At 42.0% G+C, this 18241-nt stretch overlaps 1 protein-coding gene across 4 annotated transcripts in view; it reads left to right on the forward strand.

Annotated features, from left to right (window-relative positions):
• The window catches only part of ambra1a (autophagy/beclin-1 regulator 1a), a 102738-nt gene that overhangs the window by 20527 nt on the left and 63970 nt on the right, over positions 1-18241 (forward strand). For all 4 annotated transcript variants that reach the window (XM_020477178.2, XM_031808801.1, XM_031808822.1 and 1 more), the window contains 3 exons: positions 456-638; positions 4344-4424; positions 5101-5204. In XM_020477178.2, the coding sequence (XP_020332767.1) occupies positions 456-638; positions 4344-4424; positions 5101-5204 (368 nt within the window). The remainder of the gene's footprint in view (positions 1-455; positions 639-4343; positions 4425-5100; positions 5205-18241) is intronic.

The raw sequence follows: 18241 nt of genomic DNA on the forward strand, positions 1-18241 counted from the left end.
TAAAGAAAATTAGGAATGTAGTGAAGTAAAAGTAGTCAAACATGTAAATAGTGAAGCACAGATACTACTTAAGTAAACATGCTTAAGTACTTTACACCACTGTTGGTTGTGAGGCTGGTTGGACGTACTGCTAAATTCCTAAAATAACGTTAGAAGTGGTTTATTGAACCACACTGTAATTATGGCCATCAGAGTTGCAGTATGGAAGAAGCCTGCTCCATTTTTACCATATGTGGGCTCTGACAATACATGGTCTTGGGTTTGTTGAGGTTTTTCTGGTATTAGGCTTTGCTTGTTTTTATTTGTCAGTTCAAAAAAATACATATCTAGACAATACATACTAAAAGAATGTGACTGGGATAGCACAAAGTCAGACTTATTTCCATTGTGGTCTATTGCTCCTGAGTTATCTGATCACCATTGATTTTAGTTGTGTGTCCTTGCTGTGTTCACAGGTTGTCCCCTGCGGCATATTATGCCCAGCGGATGATTCAGTACTTATCTCGGCGGGACAGCATTCGCCAACGATCACTGCGCTACCAGAGCCGACTGCGGCCTCTCTCATCCACCTCAGATAGCCCAGGAAGCAACCCCTCCCCCTCCGTTGAGAACAACGAGGTGGACTTTGAGGAGTTTGAGTGAGTTGTCATCTACCTACAACATCCAATGCCTTTTGTATCCCGTGACTATTGTTTATGAAGACATTTACAGGACACATTATGATGAAAACATCCTACAATTGTTGAGAGCTTTGGTATTTATTCATGGAACAATTTGCATCAAACCATAACATAGCAGAATGCTGTGATTTCTCTCAGTGGATTTGGTTGTGAAGTTAGTGCCACCATTGCCAATGGTTGAGAGAAATTAATTCCCTGCATTATGCCTCCACACACCCTCGGTATGATCTGGAGTGCATAATGACTAACAAAGCAAACAGCTGAAAAACACTCCTACCACAATAACTTGCGTATCGAATGCCTAATGTGTGACTCTCGAAGGTTGAATTTGTGATGTATTTTTCAAATTGATTTGTTTTTTTTCTTTCCCCCTTCAATATGTAAATGTTAATTGCCTCTGGCCTGACTATGAATGCAGGTGCAGGGGGATGGTGTTGCTTGAGGTCATCAGATTTTGTGCTGTAGCATCTTTGGCCAAATGAGGTCAAAGGAATTCCCCTGGCGCTATTTCCTCTCCAGCATTTGACGACAAACTATTTTATAATGATAAGAACTGTTTGTCAGAATGAACAACTAAGTTATTCGTCGCTCTATCAACTATTTTAGAATGCCTTTTATTGTCCTTTGGGTTGGATTCAGTTACGTCAAAACAGCAAGGACATTTTCCTCGAGCATGTAAACGGTCCAATCACCATTTTGCTAGTTATAACTGGGTCATTGCATTGTGTGGCGTCAGCTCCACATCAGTGCGAGACAGTGTCTATTTTCTTCCGACAAGATTAGACATGTGCTGCCACCCTCTCGTTCATTATTGAACCTGGTGGGATTTAGGGAATTCTAACAAGACGACTTGCCCTTATCTCCAATTCCAGATTTACGCTTCTGCTTACTAATTGTTTTAGATGATTGGCGTGGATCAGAACTTTGCTGCCATAGTGAGTGTAATTAACAGTATGGGGGATGGCTCTATGCATCACAGACACAACGCTGTTGTTAGTTGAAGAGAGGGAGGTCTCAGATTTCTGGGGGTATGACGTTTCTCAACTTTCAATCATGAGTGATTGGCACCATTTTAAAAAACACATTTTGTGGTACTGTATGTCTTTGAGATGTGGAGCCTTGTGCACGTTGGCCGTTTTGCGTTCTGTGCTAGTACCACTGGAAAGATTTTAGGGCATTCAATTTACAGTTAGGTTGATCAATTGCACAGCTAACTATGAGCAATATTTACAGTTAGCGATCTAGCTAATGTGTTTTGATTTCCACTTCCTCAGGTGGTGAATTAGCCCTAAATGAATTAGCCTATTAGCTAGTACACACAATCATGGAGGCAAATGCATCTCAAAACATTTGGTGAAGTCTGGAGCCCTATTGTGAAACTAAAATATAGCAACAATTGCCTAATTGTCAGCTCAAATTTGAATGACAAACTGGTTTGCACATAATTACTTGAATCATGCCTTCCTGCTTGGACATGTTTGAAAAAAACATAGTTTTTAATCACAGCATCTCAACAGTCTATTTTCCTCAATAAAGCACCGCGAATGACTTTAAGATTTACGATTATTTTCTATTGCATTACACAAAGTGTTGGTGCGACCAAATCATTGGGCTGGTGCCACCAACTGAAAAGGTTAGTGGGACCAACACTTTGTCTGAGCTGTGTTATTCTGGAGCAGGATGCTACGCGTGATGAAATAATAATAAATAAATAAAAAAGACCAATTCATTCTTAACACAATACACACTTGATAGGTGTTTTTGTTTGATTTTCACAAAATCATATATTTTAACGTGCAGAATAACTGAGAACAGATTTTCACTTTTTCTTTAAACTGGTCATGATGTGCCAGTTGCACAGTTAAAAGACATGCCCTTATAGCCAGCAAAACCCTATGGTGCTTTTGGAATGATGTAAGAATTCACTCATTGTAATGGAACCAGCAAACAGTGAAAGTAAACCTAGATTACAGTCCTGTGAAAACATATACAGCAGCAGACTCTGACTATAGATGAATCAGGATTATGCTCCCCTTGAACTGCACAGAGTGACAGTATTTGGTATTTTAAAGGGGTGTACTGAAGAAATAATTTTAGAGCTGTGGCCTAATTCTCTTCCAAACGCTCACCTTGTTTTGTAACATGCTGATCAGAGAGAGAGAGTTTAAACATCAGTTTAATAATGACACCACCGATGATGCTCTTGCCACTTTCCACAGAAAGCAGCTGACACTTGACCACTTATTAGCTCTCCTTCTTATCTCCTTTCCCAAATGAATTGTGGCTTAATCTAAATGAGTTATTTTTCTACACTTGCGAAGAATGAGGCTGGACATTTCTTCAACTTACTTATAGGTGCGTCTTGTCCCCATTTTGTTTTTTAGTCTGTTTGCAAGTTTGAAGTCTTCCTAGACAAATTAACTGGTTCCTTATTTGCTGGACATTTATAACATGGCTAGCAAAATAGTTTTACTTTCGACTTGAGCTTCATACATGGAATGAAGTTATACGGCCAGTCGGCCACAGAGTATCATTGCAGTCGAAGCAAACAACATTTTGCCGGTATTAAAATGCAGTTCTGGATGACTGATTTGAGATGGGGCATCTTCAAAGCCAGAATATGACCTCACCGATTTGGTTTATGAATTATTCCGCCAACCTGACTGCCCGACTTAGAAATTAATTGCGGAGGGTATAAGAGTGTTGGCATATTTCATATCAGTTATTAAAATTTATATTTATGAAAGCATCTCTATTTCCGCCTGCTTTCCGATTTAGAATACTTTCAGAGGCTCCACGTTCGTCCGATTTCCTCTCTCTCACATCCTTCACATTGTCACAGTTTTCAGGAAGTGTAAAGCAAATTCTGAATATGAAATGTCCAGTGGATCAGAAATAGGCCGTGTCCTCTCAGCTGATACTCTGATGGAAATATGATGCATATTTAGTTCCTCCTGGGGTCAGTGAATAAATTACAGGAACCAATGTTCCTGTTATGGCACAGTCTTCCTTTGCAAGTTTAGATATTTACATTTTTTGCAGATGCTCTTACCCAGAGCGACTAACAGGAGCAATTAGGGTTAAGTGCCTTGCTCAAGGGCACATCGACAGATTTTTCAGCTAGTCTCCACAGGGATCCGAACGAGCTACCTTTCGGTTACTGGCCCAACGCTCTTCACCGCTAGGTTACATACCGTCCTGATTCTATACAGTGTCTCCTCAGGCTGGAAATATGTTGTCTTTGTTTTTCCTCCTTTTGAATGTGTCCGGACTAGAGTGTTACGATGTTGTAAAAAGGGGCCTACTTATGAGCAGTTTTTCAAACCTGTAAATGGAGAAACATTGGAGCCATAAATAACCATCTTTACCATGAATGACCACCTTTATGCATTGCAGCATTTCAAACTTTTTCAAATCTTCGCTGGAGTTTCTGTTTGGCCGCTTGGTTTTTGAGGCTGCTGGATAATCACAAGCAGTACTGCAACTTTCTCCCTTTTGTCTGGGTCTCAAGCCACTAATAAGTTAGGCTAACATCAAACTTTTAAGTGAGCCTGCACTATATAGTGAGCCCAGCTATAGTCTCTCAGTTAAGCTGAGGCTTTTAATTTGAAGTACTCCTTGTATATGTTTGTCTGTTATCTCCCTCTCTCGCTCTCTTCACAGGGATAACGGGGATCGTGCCAGACACAGAGCTCCACGCAACGCTCGTATGTCTGCCCCCTCGCTTGGCAGATTTGTTCCCCGGTGGGTGGCCCTGATATGATTAATTGATTGATTCTATTAGGAAAAAGATGCACAGAGTACAACCCAAGGGATAACACATTAAAGCGATTCCACTGGTTTCTCTGATGGAATAACACACAATGCAGAGAAAACAAACAAAAACAGCCATCCCTACAATAAAAAAACAGCTTCACACAGCATATAATAAATACTGTAAATACTTAACTAAAAAAAGAAAGATACGGGAAAACAAGAAATAGTCAACCTATCCAGTTGTCCTCCTGGTACTCTGAATACATGACACTTATTGGCTCTTCATATTACAATGGCAGTTTTTTTTTTTGCCAATAATATGAGCTGCCAATGACATAATGGGACTCTGTGTCCCGAGATTTGGATATAGGAAATGTTTGACATATTCTCAAACTTTTTTCATACATTTTTATTTAGAATTTGTCTACCCAAAGCCAGTGGTGAGCATTAGCATAATCATACAGCACAATCATCAATTTGTGCAACAATGTAGAGTCAGTTAAGGCTATTATAAAGACTTGCCTATGCTTTTTAGTCCCATATTTTAGTCCCTTATTACGTGACATGGATGGTCTTCAATTTTCTCATGTCGTCTTCGTTATGGGGTGAGTAAACTCTCAGTTGTGTGATTCTATGCGACTTGATGCTTCTCTGTTTGTTCAAGGAGGTTCCTACTGCCTGAGTACCTGCCATATGCTGGGATCTTCCACCACGAGAGGGGCCAGCCTGGCCTGGCCACCCATTCCTCCGTCAACAGGGTCCTAGCAGGTAGGCAGAGTTATCCCTCGTGTTTTTGTCTCGTTTTCTGTTTTGGTATCTAGGCTGCAAGCAGAGCTGGCCATTCCTATAATATTTCAGATCACGTGGGTGCTTTAGGACCTGGTTGCCCACACAATGTACCATTTTCAGATGGATGAGCAGTTCAGCCACTCATGAGTATTAGTGCAGCAGCACAGGTAAGTGTTTGCGAAGAGGGCCTCTGCGTAATGACTGCCCTGTGCTCTCCACCCACGCTTTTGGAGCACAATCCACATGCTCCAGTGGTATTGATGTGGACGTTGCAGGTAATGAATTCGTCAAAGAGAGTGCTTCAGAACCTCTTTCCCCTGCCGCCCACACTCTTGCAAACATGCTGGAACGCCCACACCAGCCCCAAAGAGCAAACTTACCAAACTATTTTTTTCCCCTGACATGATTCATGTGTAAAAAATGTGAGGTTCTCTGAAGTCGCGTCTCAAGCGTGCTTTTGTATTCTTAATGGTTTCTGACTCCTCATATCCAAAGGTAGAGCACATTCACAGCTCATGTCAAACCAAGCCAAATAGTCCCACTCACCCTTTGCTTCCATTGTCCGACAAGGACCGATAGTCACCGCGAGAAATTAGAGTGCTGCTCTGGCTTCCGTGTTGTTTACGGTGTTGTTTCTGATTGTACTGTATCACTGTCATTGTGCGTGTCTTGCCCACTGCTGAAACCTATGAATATCAAATGTTTTACAATTAGTGTTTCCTTTCAACTTGCATGAAAAGTGTCTCCGTTTGTGTGTGTGTGTGTGTGTGTCGTTGAATTAATCAACGGAGAAATAACACCAAGGTTTCATGCCTATTTAGTCAGGAGAGATGTTCTCCGACCAGCCCTCCATTTGCTTCCTACGCTGATTACTGTGACACCTGTGTTGATGATGGTTTGTAATGTTGCGCTTGAAATGCCACAGCGGTGTATGGGGTGTTTGACTTTAAATGACCTTTCACAGCCATTCAGCATAGCTCCGTTCATAGATGGCCTAGTCTCTTGTTTTTGGATGATGTGTAAATGTAGTGAAAATTGAGAACTGGTATTTTTATATATTAATATTGATCATTTTCACCAGCAGAGGACAGTAGTAACCATATACTTGTATATGTGCCTTTTATGTAAGAGAGAGAAATGCAAATCTTTAATCATTCCAAAAATAGATAATGCTGGTTCACATTTATATAACTGGCAGTTATCTTTTTTTCAATGACAGGGTTTTGTCTTTTAGGGGTTCACTGTTTTAAATTTGTGATCCAAAAAGTGCATTTTAATTTAAACTTGCATAAAGACACGAGGTACAGTGGACATGTCATTCAGAGTTTAAGAGACAGTCTAGACCCGGTTTAGCCTCTCAACTATGTCCCTTCCCATCTTGGTCCCATCAGTGTCTGAGCAGAAAGAGAATCTCTAAATGGAGAAGGTGACCTGCGATGACATGTCATTGTCACCCCAAAGGTTAGGAGAGAAGGGAACAGACAGGGTGATATTATCTGCTCAGTCTGTAACCCTGAGTGTGAACCCACTGCAATTACCAATCCCAGCGGAGAAAAACCGTGGAGAAGGACTGTAATGGAGTGGACAGAGGGGATTACAGGTTCAGTCAGCACACAAAATGGAAATGATCTGATAGAAACACAGACAATGGTTGTTCAGAATATTTTTGGCTCATTTCCCCACGATTTTCATTGTACCAGCAAATCATACATCGTTAGTCTCTACCATCTCCTGTCTATGTCCAACTTCCTTTCGAAAATCTTATTAGCGCCATATTTTTGAAGTGGCAAGTATTGTATTGCGACGCATACTATAGAGAAGCTGCTTTTAGTTCTGCTCTACCTCTCTTGTCACCCTCTGGCGTTTTCTCCTTTGACTGGGCTGGTGGCAGATGTGTCAGCTTTTCCACCCCTCTGTGCATTGACATGTTGGTCGGGGCATTACAGATATGCATGCAACATCGATATTGCTGGAACTGATGGCACCCTTACATAAAGGCCCTCAGCCTTACAGCTTTTAATGCATAACACACAATACTTCACATCTGTACACTGCTATTTCATGCCTCTGTTTTTTGCTTTCTCTATGTGAAAGTTCTGCCCTTTTCGATAAATGTATTATTTTCTTCCGTTTATTGCTCGCAGGCCACAGCTTATAGTCCTGTGAAACTTTGATAATGTGAGATCTTGTTAAATGTTTTGTGGCTGAGTTTGTAACGGCCTATGGCCTGTGACCATAATCTAAATCACATTTTATTGGTCACATACTAATATTTAGCAGATGTTATTGTGGGTGAAGCGAAATGCTTGGGTTCCTAGCTCCAACAGTGCAGTAGTATCTAAAGATTCACAACTATACACACACATCTAAACGTAAAAGAATGGAATTAAGAAATGTATAAATATCAGGACGAGCAATGTCGGAGTCGCATTGACTAAAATACAGTAGAGTAGAATACAGCATATACATATGAGTAAAGCAGTATGTTAACATTATTAAAGTGATAAGTGATTTTTTTGTATATATATATATATATATATATATAGCAGCAGCAGCTTCTAAGGTGCAGGGTTGTGTAACCGGGTGGTAGCTGGCTAGTGATGGCTATTTATTGGCTGCTCTTATATTTTATGAAATTAAAGGCACAGTGTCATCAGCAATAGGGCAGTGGATTTAGCCCAGAGCTTGTATTCTCATCATTGGTTACATGTAGTGCACATTACTCAGAGGTCAAACCACTGGCATGTGTATGATGCAATATGTAATGGTTTGTGCTTTAATCCATACTTTAATACATATGTTATAATTCAATATTATAGTATCAGTCTCGAAGTGCGTGTTCAGATTTGGCAGTGAGAGTATCTGGAGGCATGTTGTATCAGTGAGACAGGAAGTCTTAATTCATTAAGGCAGCTAAGACAGTCCGTCGGTCATGTTGGCTCTTTCCCAGAAGTTGAACAGCAAGGGGCACGATGTTCCTCTTCCCCCACTTGGGTTTGTCTTGGGACTGCCGCCAAACATAAAAATATGAATTTCAGGGAAATCACATGTGCAGCCAAGTGGAGAGAGGATATGCCAGGTGTATTTTATTGTGTGACGCTCCAGCTCTCTGACATACTGTGAATAGAGGGGCTTGTCACTCTCTTGTCACTTTGCCCTGCTTCAGTCCCCTATAACCTCATTCCCCTTCGGGTCTGTGATCAGTCTCTTTCTCACTCGGTTTGCCTTCTCTTCACCCCCCACCCTGTGTCTGCTTCACCCCTCTTCCCTCTCCTCCAACCCTCCGCTGTTGTCTTTCCAGCTTATCCCTACGCTCTTTTTCTCTTCAGTTCCTCCGTCCTAAATCCACCTCTCCTCCAAAGTAAATCTCTTGAGCTTCTCTTCTGTAAGGAGCCACTTCTTGCTGATGTGTAGCAGAAAACAATTCCCTCCTTTTGAATGTTAACCCTTTGAATAAGTCATAATTTATTCTCATGTACCTTGGAATGTGCAGTAGCAGCTCCCATGCTGATAACAGGTGGGAGGGTTGAGAACCGCATTATACATGTTAAAGAGCACTTCGTGTTTTTCTTTGATAGCTTCCTGGCAAAAGTAACAGAGGGCATATTTTGAGATGTAGCTTATGTACACGAGCAAGTCCCAAACTGATGTGTGTACAGTGTACCGCCTCCTCATTTCCAACACCTCTTCCCGATCACTGCTTCAATTGTTTCTCTGCTCAAGTTATTTTCTTTAGCTGTGCAATTGTGGCCCCTCATCAGGAGTTGATATTTGTTTGTGCCTCCCCCCACCACCACCATCCTAAGTTGCCCATCCCTTTTCGAAGTACACCATCACCCAGTTGGCTCATGCTCTGTCAAACCAACTCTAACCGTCATCCCCATGTACATTGTATTGGGAAAGCTGTTGAATATGTATTCCCTGCACTTTGTTAGCCCTCCAAAAATATATGTGTCTAGGCTATCCCCCAAAGCCCAATGGGAAAACTGAGCCTCCGATTAGAAGTTTTTCCTGTTGAAATGCATTAGCGAAGAGTAAACCATACTGTTTAAATGTTCATATAAAATTTAGTTTTTGTCATTTGCATTTTTCACATGCATTTGCTCTTCACAATAACAAGATGCGGTTTGAATCAAAGCGTCCCGGCTGGGGTTACTGAGTGCTTGAGTGGCTGCGTTAGAATATCTTAGCGGGTCCTGACTCCGTAATGCAGTAGTCTCTCTTTATAGATGGAAGGGCAACTACCTTTTTTATTTCCATTATGGGAGCTCTCTTGGAGGCGTTTGACGCTGTGGTTGATGGACACTCAAACAGAGCAGTGTAGTGGTTTTATTTTGGGAGAGCCTGCCAACATCATGCCTGTCATTTTAATAGGTGTAACTGTTGAACCCCCTCTTATAAGGGTGGAGTGGATTGTCATGGTGTTGAGCAGAGATCTCCAGTATGGCTGATTGCATCCCCACTCCTGCTATTTACCTCCTCTCTTTTACGTTTACTGTTTGGGTAACTTTCAGCGGATATAGAAAGTGTGTAATGCATTCGGGTTCCTCTCTGTTGTCTTGTTTCCCATTTACAATTTTTATTGTTCTCTTGTCAATGCTCTTCGGTTTTGCTGAAGTTTTGCAGAGGTTGTCTGATAATGATGTTCCGACTACGGTCAGGGAGGGTTATGTAACAGGATGATAACAATGTTAGAATATCTGAATGTTCTTTTCTGTGATCAGACTGCAGATCGGGCTGTTACTAGCCTAAATGCTGACTGGATACTGACGGCCTGCTGTCTGCTACCCGGTTGTCACCACTGAATGCTTATGTGCACTCACCATAGAAAAGTGGAAGTTTCCAGCTGTCAGCATTAAGCTCAATACATTGGGGATTTAGGAAATGTCCTGCTTTTGGACTAATTTCTCCATTGCCAGACGGGCAACAGATTTTCTGTTGTGCAGTGTGTCATATCCCAGGACGTGTACCCAGCTGAATTCTATGTGCACAGGGCCTGCACAAGATGTTGTACCCTCCTAAAATAACCCTAAAATATCTAGGATATTATTAGACTATCATTTATTCTCAATGTTTCATCAGGATGCAATAAAGCAAGACTTTAGAGCAGGCGGTCTTCAACCTTTTCTTGCCCAGGGACACATGCCTAGGTAAACCTGGCGACCAAGGGACCCCCATCATATGTTAACGCAAAACAAATGTTCTCGTCTTTTCTTATCAGGTGAATAGCAAGGAGAACTAATCAACATTTATACATTTTTGTTGTTTGTATTTTGACCCACTTTTTTTCTCCCAATTTCAATCTTATCTCTGAAACTCCCCAACGGGCTCGGGAGAGGCAAAGGTGAAGTCATGCGTCCTTCGAAACATGACCCGCCTAACCGCACTCCTTAACACCCGCCAGCTTAACACGGAAGCCAGCCGCACCAATGTGCCGGTGGAAACACCGTTCAACTCGCAACCAAGTTCAACTCAACTCAGCCTGCAGGCACCCGGCCTGCCACAAGGAGTCGCTAGGGTGCGATGAGCCAAGTAAAGACTCCACCGGCCAAACCATCCCCTAACCTGGAAGACGCTGGGCCAATTGTTCGCCGTCCTAAGCTGTACCACGGCCGGTTGTATCACAGCCCGGGAATGAACCCGGTTCTGTATTAACTCCTCTAGCACTGTGATGCGATGCCTTCGACCACTGCGCCATTCGAAGGCCAGTAAATCAATATTTTTTAATTAATAGTTTTGATACATTGTTTTTTTATTCTGACCTCCCCATATTATAAATGGAGTAGGAAGTGTGAACTCTAACATAGCCTATTAGATAGAAACGTAACTCCAAACACATTTTCACAAATAGCAGCAGTCAAGAAAGCCTACCAGTGGCACTTGCCGCGACAATATCAGATACTCCAGTTTGTGTATTTGGCTCCAATGAGTGTAATTTGCTCAATATTAGGAGTTGAGAAATAAAGTTTACATCATTTAGAAATTATATTCCCTTTTCTACTGAAGGTATGTAATTCAAAATGTTTATTTTGTTGTTGCTAGCAATATTCATAACATTGAAATACATGCTTTTTAGTTGTTTGTGTATTCTTTTTTTATTGAACCCCCTGCCGTACCTATGGGTCTGTGAACCCCCGGGTTGAATACCCCTGCTTTAGAGGCTATGGTGTATTGTGCATGTTGTCTAGGAGTAGTGTTCAGCTGTGGAGCCAGTGATGGTGGCCATTAATTGAAGATGTTTCTCAACCCTCCTAGATCTTATGAAGGAGTGATATTTTATGGGGATAATTCAGGATGAGCTGAGTCAGGGTCTAATGCAGGAACACACCAGTGCTCCCTCATACTGTTATGGGCTCTTGAAAATCTTGCCTGGAAATTCCCAAAGGATATGCATTTGGATTTTGTAATACTTTTCCTGAGAGCTGTGTCGGACAGCTGGCAGCAGCTTTCTCCTCACCAAATTATTTTTTTAAAAGTACCTACTTACTCCATGAAATATTTTTTTATGAAGTAAGTAAGTGCTAAGTGTCGTCAGAGGCCCAGTGGTTAGAATAGAGTGTGTCTACAGTATTATATTAAGTTATTGTTCAGAGATAAAGTAGCCATACACGATCCCTTTTGAAAAATTCCCTCGACAGAGACCATCTCCTCTCTGCTCTTCGATATTAAAAATGGGTTTCAGGAAGGCATTGGTAGTCACTCTGCTTTGCTTTAGGCTCACTTCCACTTTTGAGTAAAGCACACTGGCAGTGGCAGATAATCCTTTTTTTTTAGTAGACGAATGGTTTGTTGATTTGCAAAACACAGGTAATGCTGGCTCAGTCAAACCTTTACTTGGCGGAGTCTCACAAAATTGAAGAACGCTCAAGCAGCAGTTGGACACTGGACTCTAAAAGCTACAGCTCTTCTGCCGAAAAGTTTTCATGGCCTCTGCATAATTCATTCATCGTTCTGCTGTTTATGGTACCTTCAAAATGTGTACTTGGATGAGCCCGAAAGCACATCTCTTTGCAGGCTGTGCTAACGGCCAGTTACAGCCTATATGGACTTTGAGGATGAATAATGGGTATAGACCTAATAGTTTGTGGTGGAGCTACTCTTTCAGACACATGTTCACATTGACTCAATCATGCACACGCACACACAGATCTAAACCACATTAGGCTCGTTTTGACTATTGTAACATTTTGCTTGCTTTCGGATTCTGTCAGGAATGGCCGACCTAAAGGTATGTGGTTGAAGTTCGAAGTGATTGACTTTTCTACTGGCAAAATTTAAACCGTTTAAACTGTCAACAGAGACTGACTGTCGGTCTGATTCCATTTCTATAATGCCCCATCTTGTTGCATTCCTTACATTATTTCATAGTGTGGCAAATGAGATTATCATTGCTCTTGTATTAGGGCTGTCATAAATATTCCCTGGTTTTATTTGGAGTGTTTTAATCCTGTTTTCACCTTTTAAACATTATTTGAATGATTTTATATTCAACATATCATCTTTGCCTCGTCTCTACATTGTAGATGCACTGTGGATGTAACCACAGCAACCAAATATTTGGTGATTTATTGCTACTTTGATAAGATAGTGATTACTCTGTTGGGCAGTTGTCACACCTCAAACTCTAGCTCCACTTGACGTGCTTCCATACTGCTACAGCACTACATTATGTTTTTCATGTGTTAGTGGACCCACTGTGATTGAGTTTATTTTCGTGTATTGTCCCTATTTTCTCTGCCTTGAACAAATGCACTCACACTGCATAGCTTGAAGCACTTACTGAACAATTGTAGCTCAGCCATAAACAAACACCACTAGCTGTATCCTGACAAAGAAAGCCATAAGCATCTAGCAAGCGAGCTTGCTGGAGAAATGTCATTTTCATGTACAGAACAAGATGTGCAGTAGAGTTTATCTGGTTTATGGGATGTGGGGATATGAGTGGCCAGGAAGGGTCCATTATTTCAGACCTCCCTATGAACCAAATACCAACAGTAGTAGCCATTCAGACCCCAACTGGTATAAAAATAGCTGTGGGGAAAAAGCAACAAGAGACTTGTGCCTCCTTCTCCTTTTTAAAGTGCAAACAAACCCCAGCAGAGACATTTCTAAGTGATGTTGGAAAATGACTGTCCTTATTCTGGCTAGTCTGATCTTACTCTCCTAATAGTACGTAATAAAATGTGTGTTTTCGAAAATGCGTTCATGTACTCGTTTTTCTCATAAGAGACTCATAAGGCCAGTGGTTGCGTACGCATGACTCAATATAACCCAGGGTGCTTGATCCTCATATGGCTGATCCTCTGTGTATTATAGTGTGACTAACAGGGTCTTCTCCCTCTGGTCTAATAGACTGTAGCTACAGTTGAATTCTGAAGTTTACATACATTTAGGTTGGAGTCATTAAAACGACTTTTTCAACTATTCCACAAATTTCTTGTTAACTATAGTTTTGGCAAGTTGGTTCGGGCATCTACTCATGGGGAAATCAGCCAAGATCTCAGTTAACTTGTAGACCTCCCCAAGTCTGGTTCATCCTTGGGCGCAATTTCCAAATGCCTGAAGGTACCACCTTCATCTGTACAAACAGTAGTACACAAGTATAAACGGCATGGAACCATGCAGGCGTCATACTGCTCAGGAAGGAGACTCGTTCTGTCTCCTAACGATGAATGTACTTTGGTGCGAAAAGTGCATATCAATCCCAGAACAACAGCAAAGGACCTTGTGAAGATGCTGGAGGAAACAGGTACAAAAGTATCTATATCCACAGTAAAACGAGTCCTATATCGACATAACCTGAATGGCCACTCAGCAAGGAAGAAGCCCTGCTCCAATCCCCCATTAAAAAAGCCCGACAACGGTTTGCAACTGCACATGGAGACTCTGGTCTGGTGAAACAAAAATAGAACTGTTTGGCCATAATGATCATTGTTATGTTTGGGGGACTTAATAATAAGTACATGTAGGTAGAGTTATTAAAGTGACTATGCATAGATGATAACAGAGTAGCAGTGGTCTAAAAGGGGGAAGGGGGGCAATGCAATAGTCTGGGGAGCCATTTGATTAGCTGTTCATGAGTCTTATGGCTTGGGGGTAGAAGCTGTTTAGAAGCCTCTTGGACCTAGACTTGATTCTCTGGTACTGCTTTCTGTGTGGTAGCAGAGAGAACAGTCTATGACTAGGGTGGCTGGAGTCTTTGACCATTTTTAGGACCTTCCTCTGACACCGCCTGGTATGGAGGTTCTGGATGGCAGGAAGCTTGGCCCAATTGATGTACTGGGCCTCCGACCAGAAGCCTCTTGTGTAATGACTTGCATTCGGAGGCCGAGCAGTTGCTATACCAGGCAGTGATGCAACCAGTCATGCTCTCGATGGTGCAGCTGGAGAACCTTTGAGGATCTGAGGACCCATGCCAAATCTTTTCAGTGCCCTGAGGGGGAATAGGTTTTGTGCCCTGTTCACAACTGTCTTTGTGTTCTTGGACCATGTTAGTTTGTTGGTGATGTTGACACCAAGGAACTTGAAGCTTTCAACCTGCTCGGCTGCTATGCTGTCGACGAGAATGGGGGTGTGCTTGGTCCACCTTTTCCTGTAGTCCACAATCATCAAGCCTTTGTCTTGATCACGTTGAGGGAGAGGTTGTTGTCCTGGCACCACAAGGTCAGGTCTCTGACGACCTCCCTATAGGCTGTCTCGTCATTGTCGTTGATCAGGCCTACCACTGTTGTGTCATCTGCAAACTTCATGATGGTGTTGGAGGCGTGCCTGGCCTTGCAGTCATGAGTGAACAGGGAGTACAGGAGTGGACTGAGCATGTACCCCTGATGGGCCCCTGTGTTGAGGATCAGCTTGGCAGATGTGTTGTTACCTAACCGTACTACCTGGGGGCGGCCGTCAGGAAATCCAGGATCCAGTTGCAGAGGTAGGTGTTTAGTCCCAGGGTCCTTTAGCTTATTGATTAGCTTTGAGGGCACTATCTGTGGATCTGTTGGTGCGGTATGCAAATTGGAGTGGGTCTAGGGTTTCTGGGATAATGGTGTTGTGAGCCATGACCAGTCTTTCAAAGCACTTCATGGCTACAGACGTGAGTGCTATGGGTCGATAGTCATTTAGGTTCTTAGGCACAGGCACTGTGGTGGTCTGCTTGAAACATGTTGGTATTACAGACTCAGACAGGGAGAGGTTGAAAATGTCAGTGAAGACACTTGCCAGTTGGTCAGCGCATGCTCGCAGTACACGTCCTGGTAATCCGTCTGACCCTGCAGCCTTGTGAATATTGACCTGTGTAAAGGTCTTACTCACATTGGCTGCGGAGAGCGTGATCACACAGTCTTCCAGAACCAGCTGGTGCTCTCATGCGTGTTTCAGTGTTATTTGCCTCGAAGCAAGTATAGAGTTAGTTTAGCTCGCCTGGTAGACTTGTGTCACTGGGCAGCTCTTGGCTGTGCTTCCCTTTTGTAGTCTGTAATGGTTTGCAAGCCCTGCCACATCCGGCGAGCGTCAGAGCCGGTGTAGTTCGATCCTATCTTAGTCCTGTACTGATGCTTTGCCTGTTTGATTGTTCGTTGTAGGGCATAGCGGGATTTCTCTTAAGCTTCCGGGTTAGTGTCCCACTCCTTGAAAGCGTCAGCTCTACCCTTTTAGCTTAGTGCAGATATTGCCTGTAATCCATGGCTTCTGGTTGGGGTATGTACATATGATCGCTGTGGGGACGACGTCATCGATGCACTTATTGATGAAGCCAATGACTGATGTGGTGTTCTCCTCAATGCCATCGGACGAATCCCGGAACATATTCCTGTCTGTGCTAGCAAAACAGTCCTGTTGCTTAGCATCTGCTTCATCTGACTACTTTTTTATTGATCTAGTCACTGGTGCTTCCTGCTTTAATTTTTGCTTGTAAGCAGGAATCAGGAGTATAGAGTTATGGTCAGATTTGCCAAATTGAGGGGAAGGGAGAGCTTTGTACGTGTCTCTGTGTGTGGAGTAAAGGTGGTCTAGAATGTTTTCCCTCTGGTTGCACATTTAACATGCTGATAGAAATTAGGTCAAACTGACTGAAGTTTCCCTGCATTAAAGTCACCGGCCACTAGGAGCGCCACCTCTGGACGAGCGTTTGCCTGTTTGCTTTTGGCGGAATATAGCCCCTTATGTGTGGTTTTAGTGCCAGCCTCCGTCTGTGGCGGTATGTAAACAGCTATGAAAAATACAGATGAAAACTCTCTAGGTAAATAGTGTGGTCTATAGCTTTTCATGATGTACTCTACCTCAGGTGAGCAATAGCTCGAGACCTCCTTAGTTGTCGTGTACCAGCTGATATTTACAAAAATACATAATCCGCCGTCCCTTGTCTTAACAGTCTGGGTTTCAACTGCTGTTTGTCATTAACTAGCTAACTACGGTGCTCGTCTTGATACTGTAGTTTGTAATGTTTGCCACGGATGATTCTAAGTGTGATTTTCCAAAGATGATTTATCAGAGTTTCTAAACCCTGAAATTATTAGAAATGTTTAGCTTATTGAGTGCCATCTGCTTTCAAATGTAACTAACATTTGTCATAAAACATGTAAGGGTTGTTCGATCATGCATTATATTTCTTGTGTATAGGCCTAGTACATGTGAAATCCACTCTTTAAGATCCATTTTGTTTCAATCAGTCAAGTGCAGCCAGTGCACTACAGATGGTATCTTTAGTTATAGCTCCCCTCTTCCTCTGAGAATAGGTAGTTCGTTATATATTTATTTTCCTCAATCTAGCAATCATCTGTTGTAGATAATTCTGCCATGAGGTTTTTGGGCATTGTAGACAATGATGCATGGAAATACAGTAAGACGGTGGCTAATTAGATTTTAAAAAATATATAAAACGAAATGGGGTGAATAGAGCATAAGGGCAGATAACTTCCCAGATGAAACATAATCAAATGTAATGTGCTGTATGTAGGGGCCCTTTTAATTGCAAATAAATTCATTAAAAATCCTACAATGTGATTTTCTTTTCTTTTTTTCTCATTTTATCTGTCATAGTTGAAGTGTACCTATGATGAAAATTACAGGCCTCTCTCATATTTTTAAGTGGGAGAACTTGCACAATTGGTGGCTGACTAAATACTTTTTTGCCCCACTATATGCACCTGACTATGTACAAAGCCTGCATGAGTCTAGGCCCCTTCTCCCCCCTCTGACATGAGCCATGATGGGTCTGTCAGAAATTAATGGAACAAGTGCCCCTCTACATGTCATTTGCTCCAAAACTTCAGTGACGTTATAAATGATGCTCTCTTAATGACTTAAATAAGAGCAGATGGCAGACAGCGTACCATATGTAAAGTCCATCATACTGTAGTTCTGTATGGCTGCATTGTTGACCACATACCGTAGAGGCAAATTGCAACTGTGTGTAAGTACAAATTGTAACATTTAAGCTAACCAATCTAAGTTTGCCACATTACAAAGAGGGTAATTTCTTTCACGTTCGTGAAAATGTTAGTTGCTCAGCAAACTTGATGTATTCCTGTAAGAAGGGAAAGTGCAGCCTTGAAAGAGGTTTAGCCCATTACCATGGCGCAGCAGATAAAAACATTAAGCACTTAATCCCTCACACTGCAGTTTCAGTAATTTTTTGATAAAATTGTGTCATGTAAGCGTAGCTAATTATGGCAAACTTGATCGGTTTTTAATCTACTTTGCTTTTTGAACACCTTGAAAGTAGAAGAAACACTCAGTATAAACAGCCATTGTCTCTTGTCTTTATCATTAGTTTATTTTGCAGTCAAGTCAATACAGCAACTTTATTTTGTCTCACAAGCCTGAGGCCTTTATCTCCATTTCAAATTAACTGTGAAAAAATGATTGCGGTTGCAGACAGTTGCAGTTTGTAAGTGGCCTAGACTCTGACTTGGGGAGTGACTTGTACACATTCTGCCACAGACAGAAAATGTGTCAATTGTGTAATAATTTGTGGCATTTTAACATAGCATAAGGGCAGTTTCTATTGATGTTGCTGCCTCTGG

Source organism: Oncorhynchus kisutch, linkage group LG3, assembly GCF_002021735.2.
Source record: "Oncorhynchus kisutch isolate 150728-3 linkage group LG3, Okis_V2, whole genome shotgun sequence".
Lineage (NCBI taxonomy): Eukaryota > Metazoa > Chordata > Actinopteri > Salmoniformes > Salmonidae > Oncorhynchus > Oncorhynchus kisutch.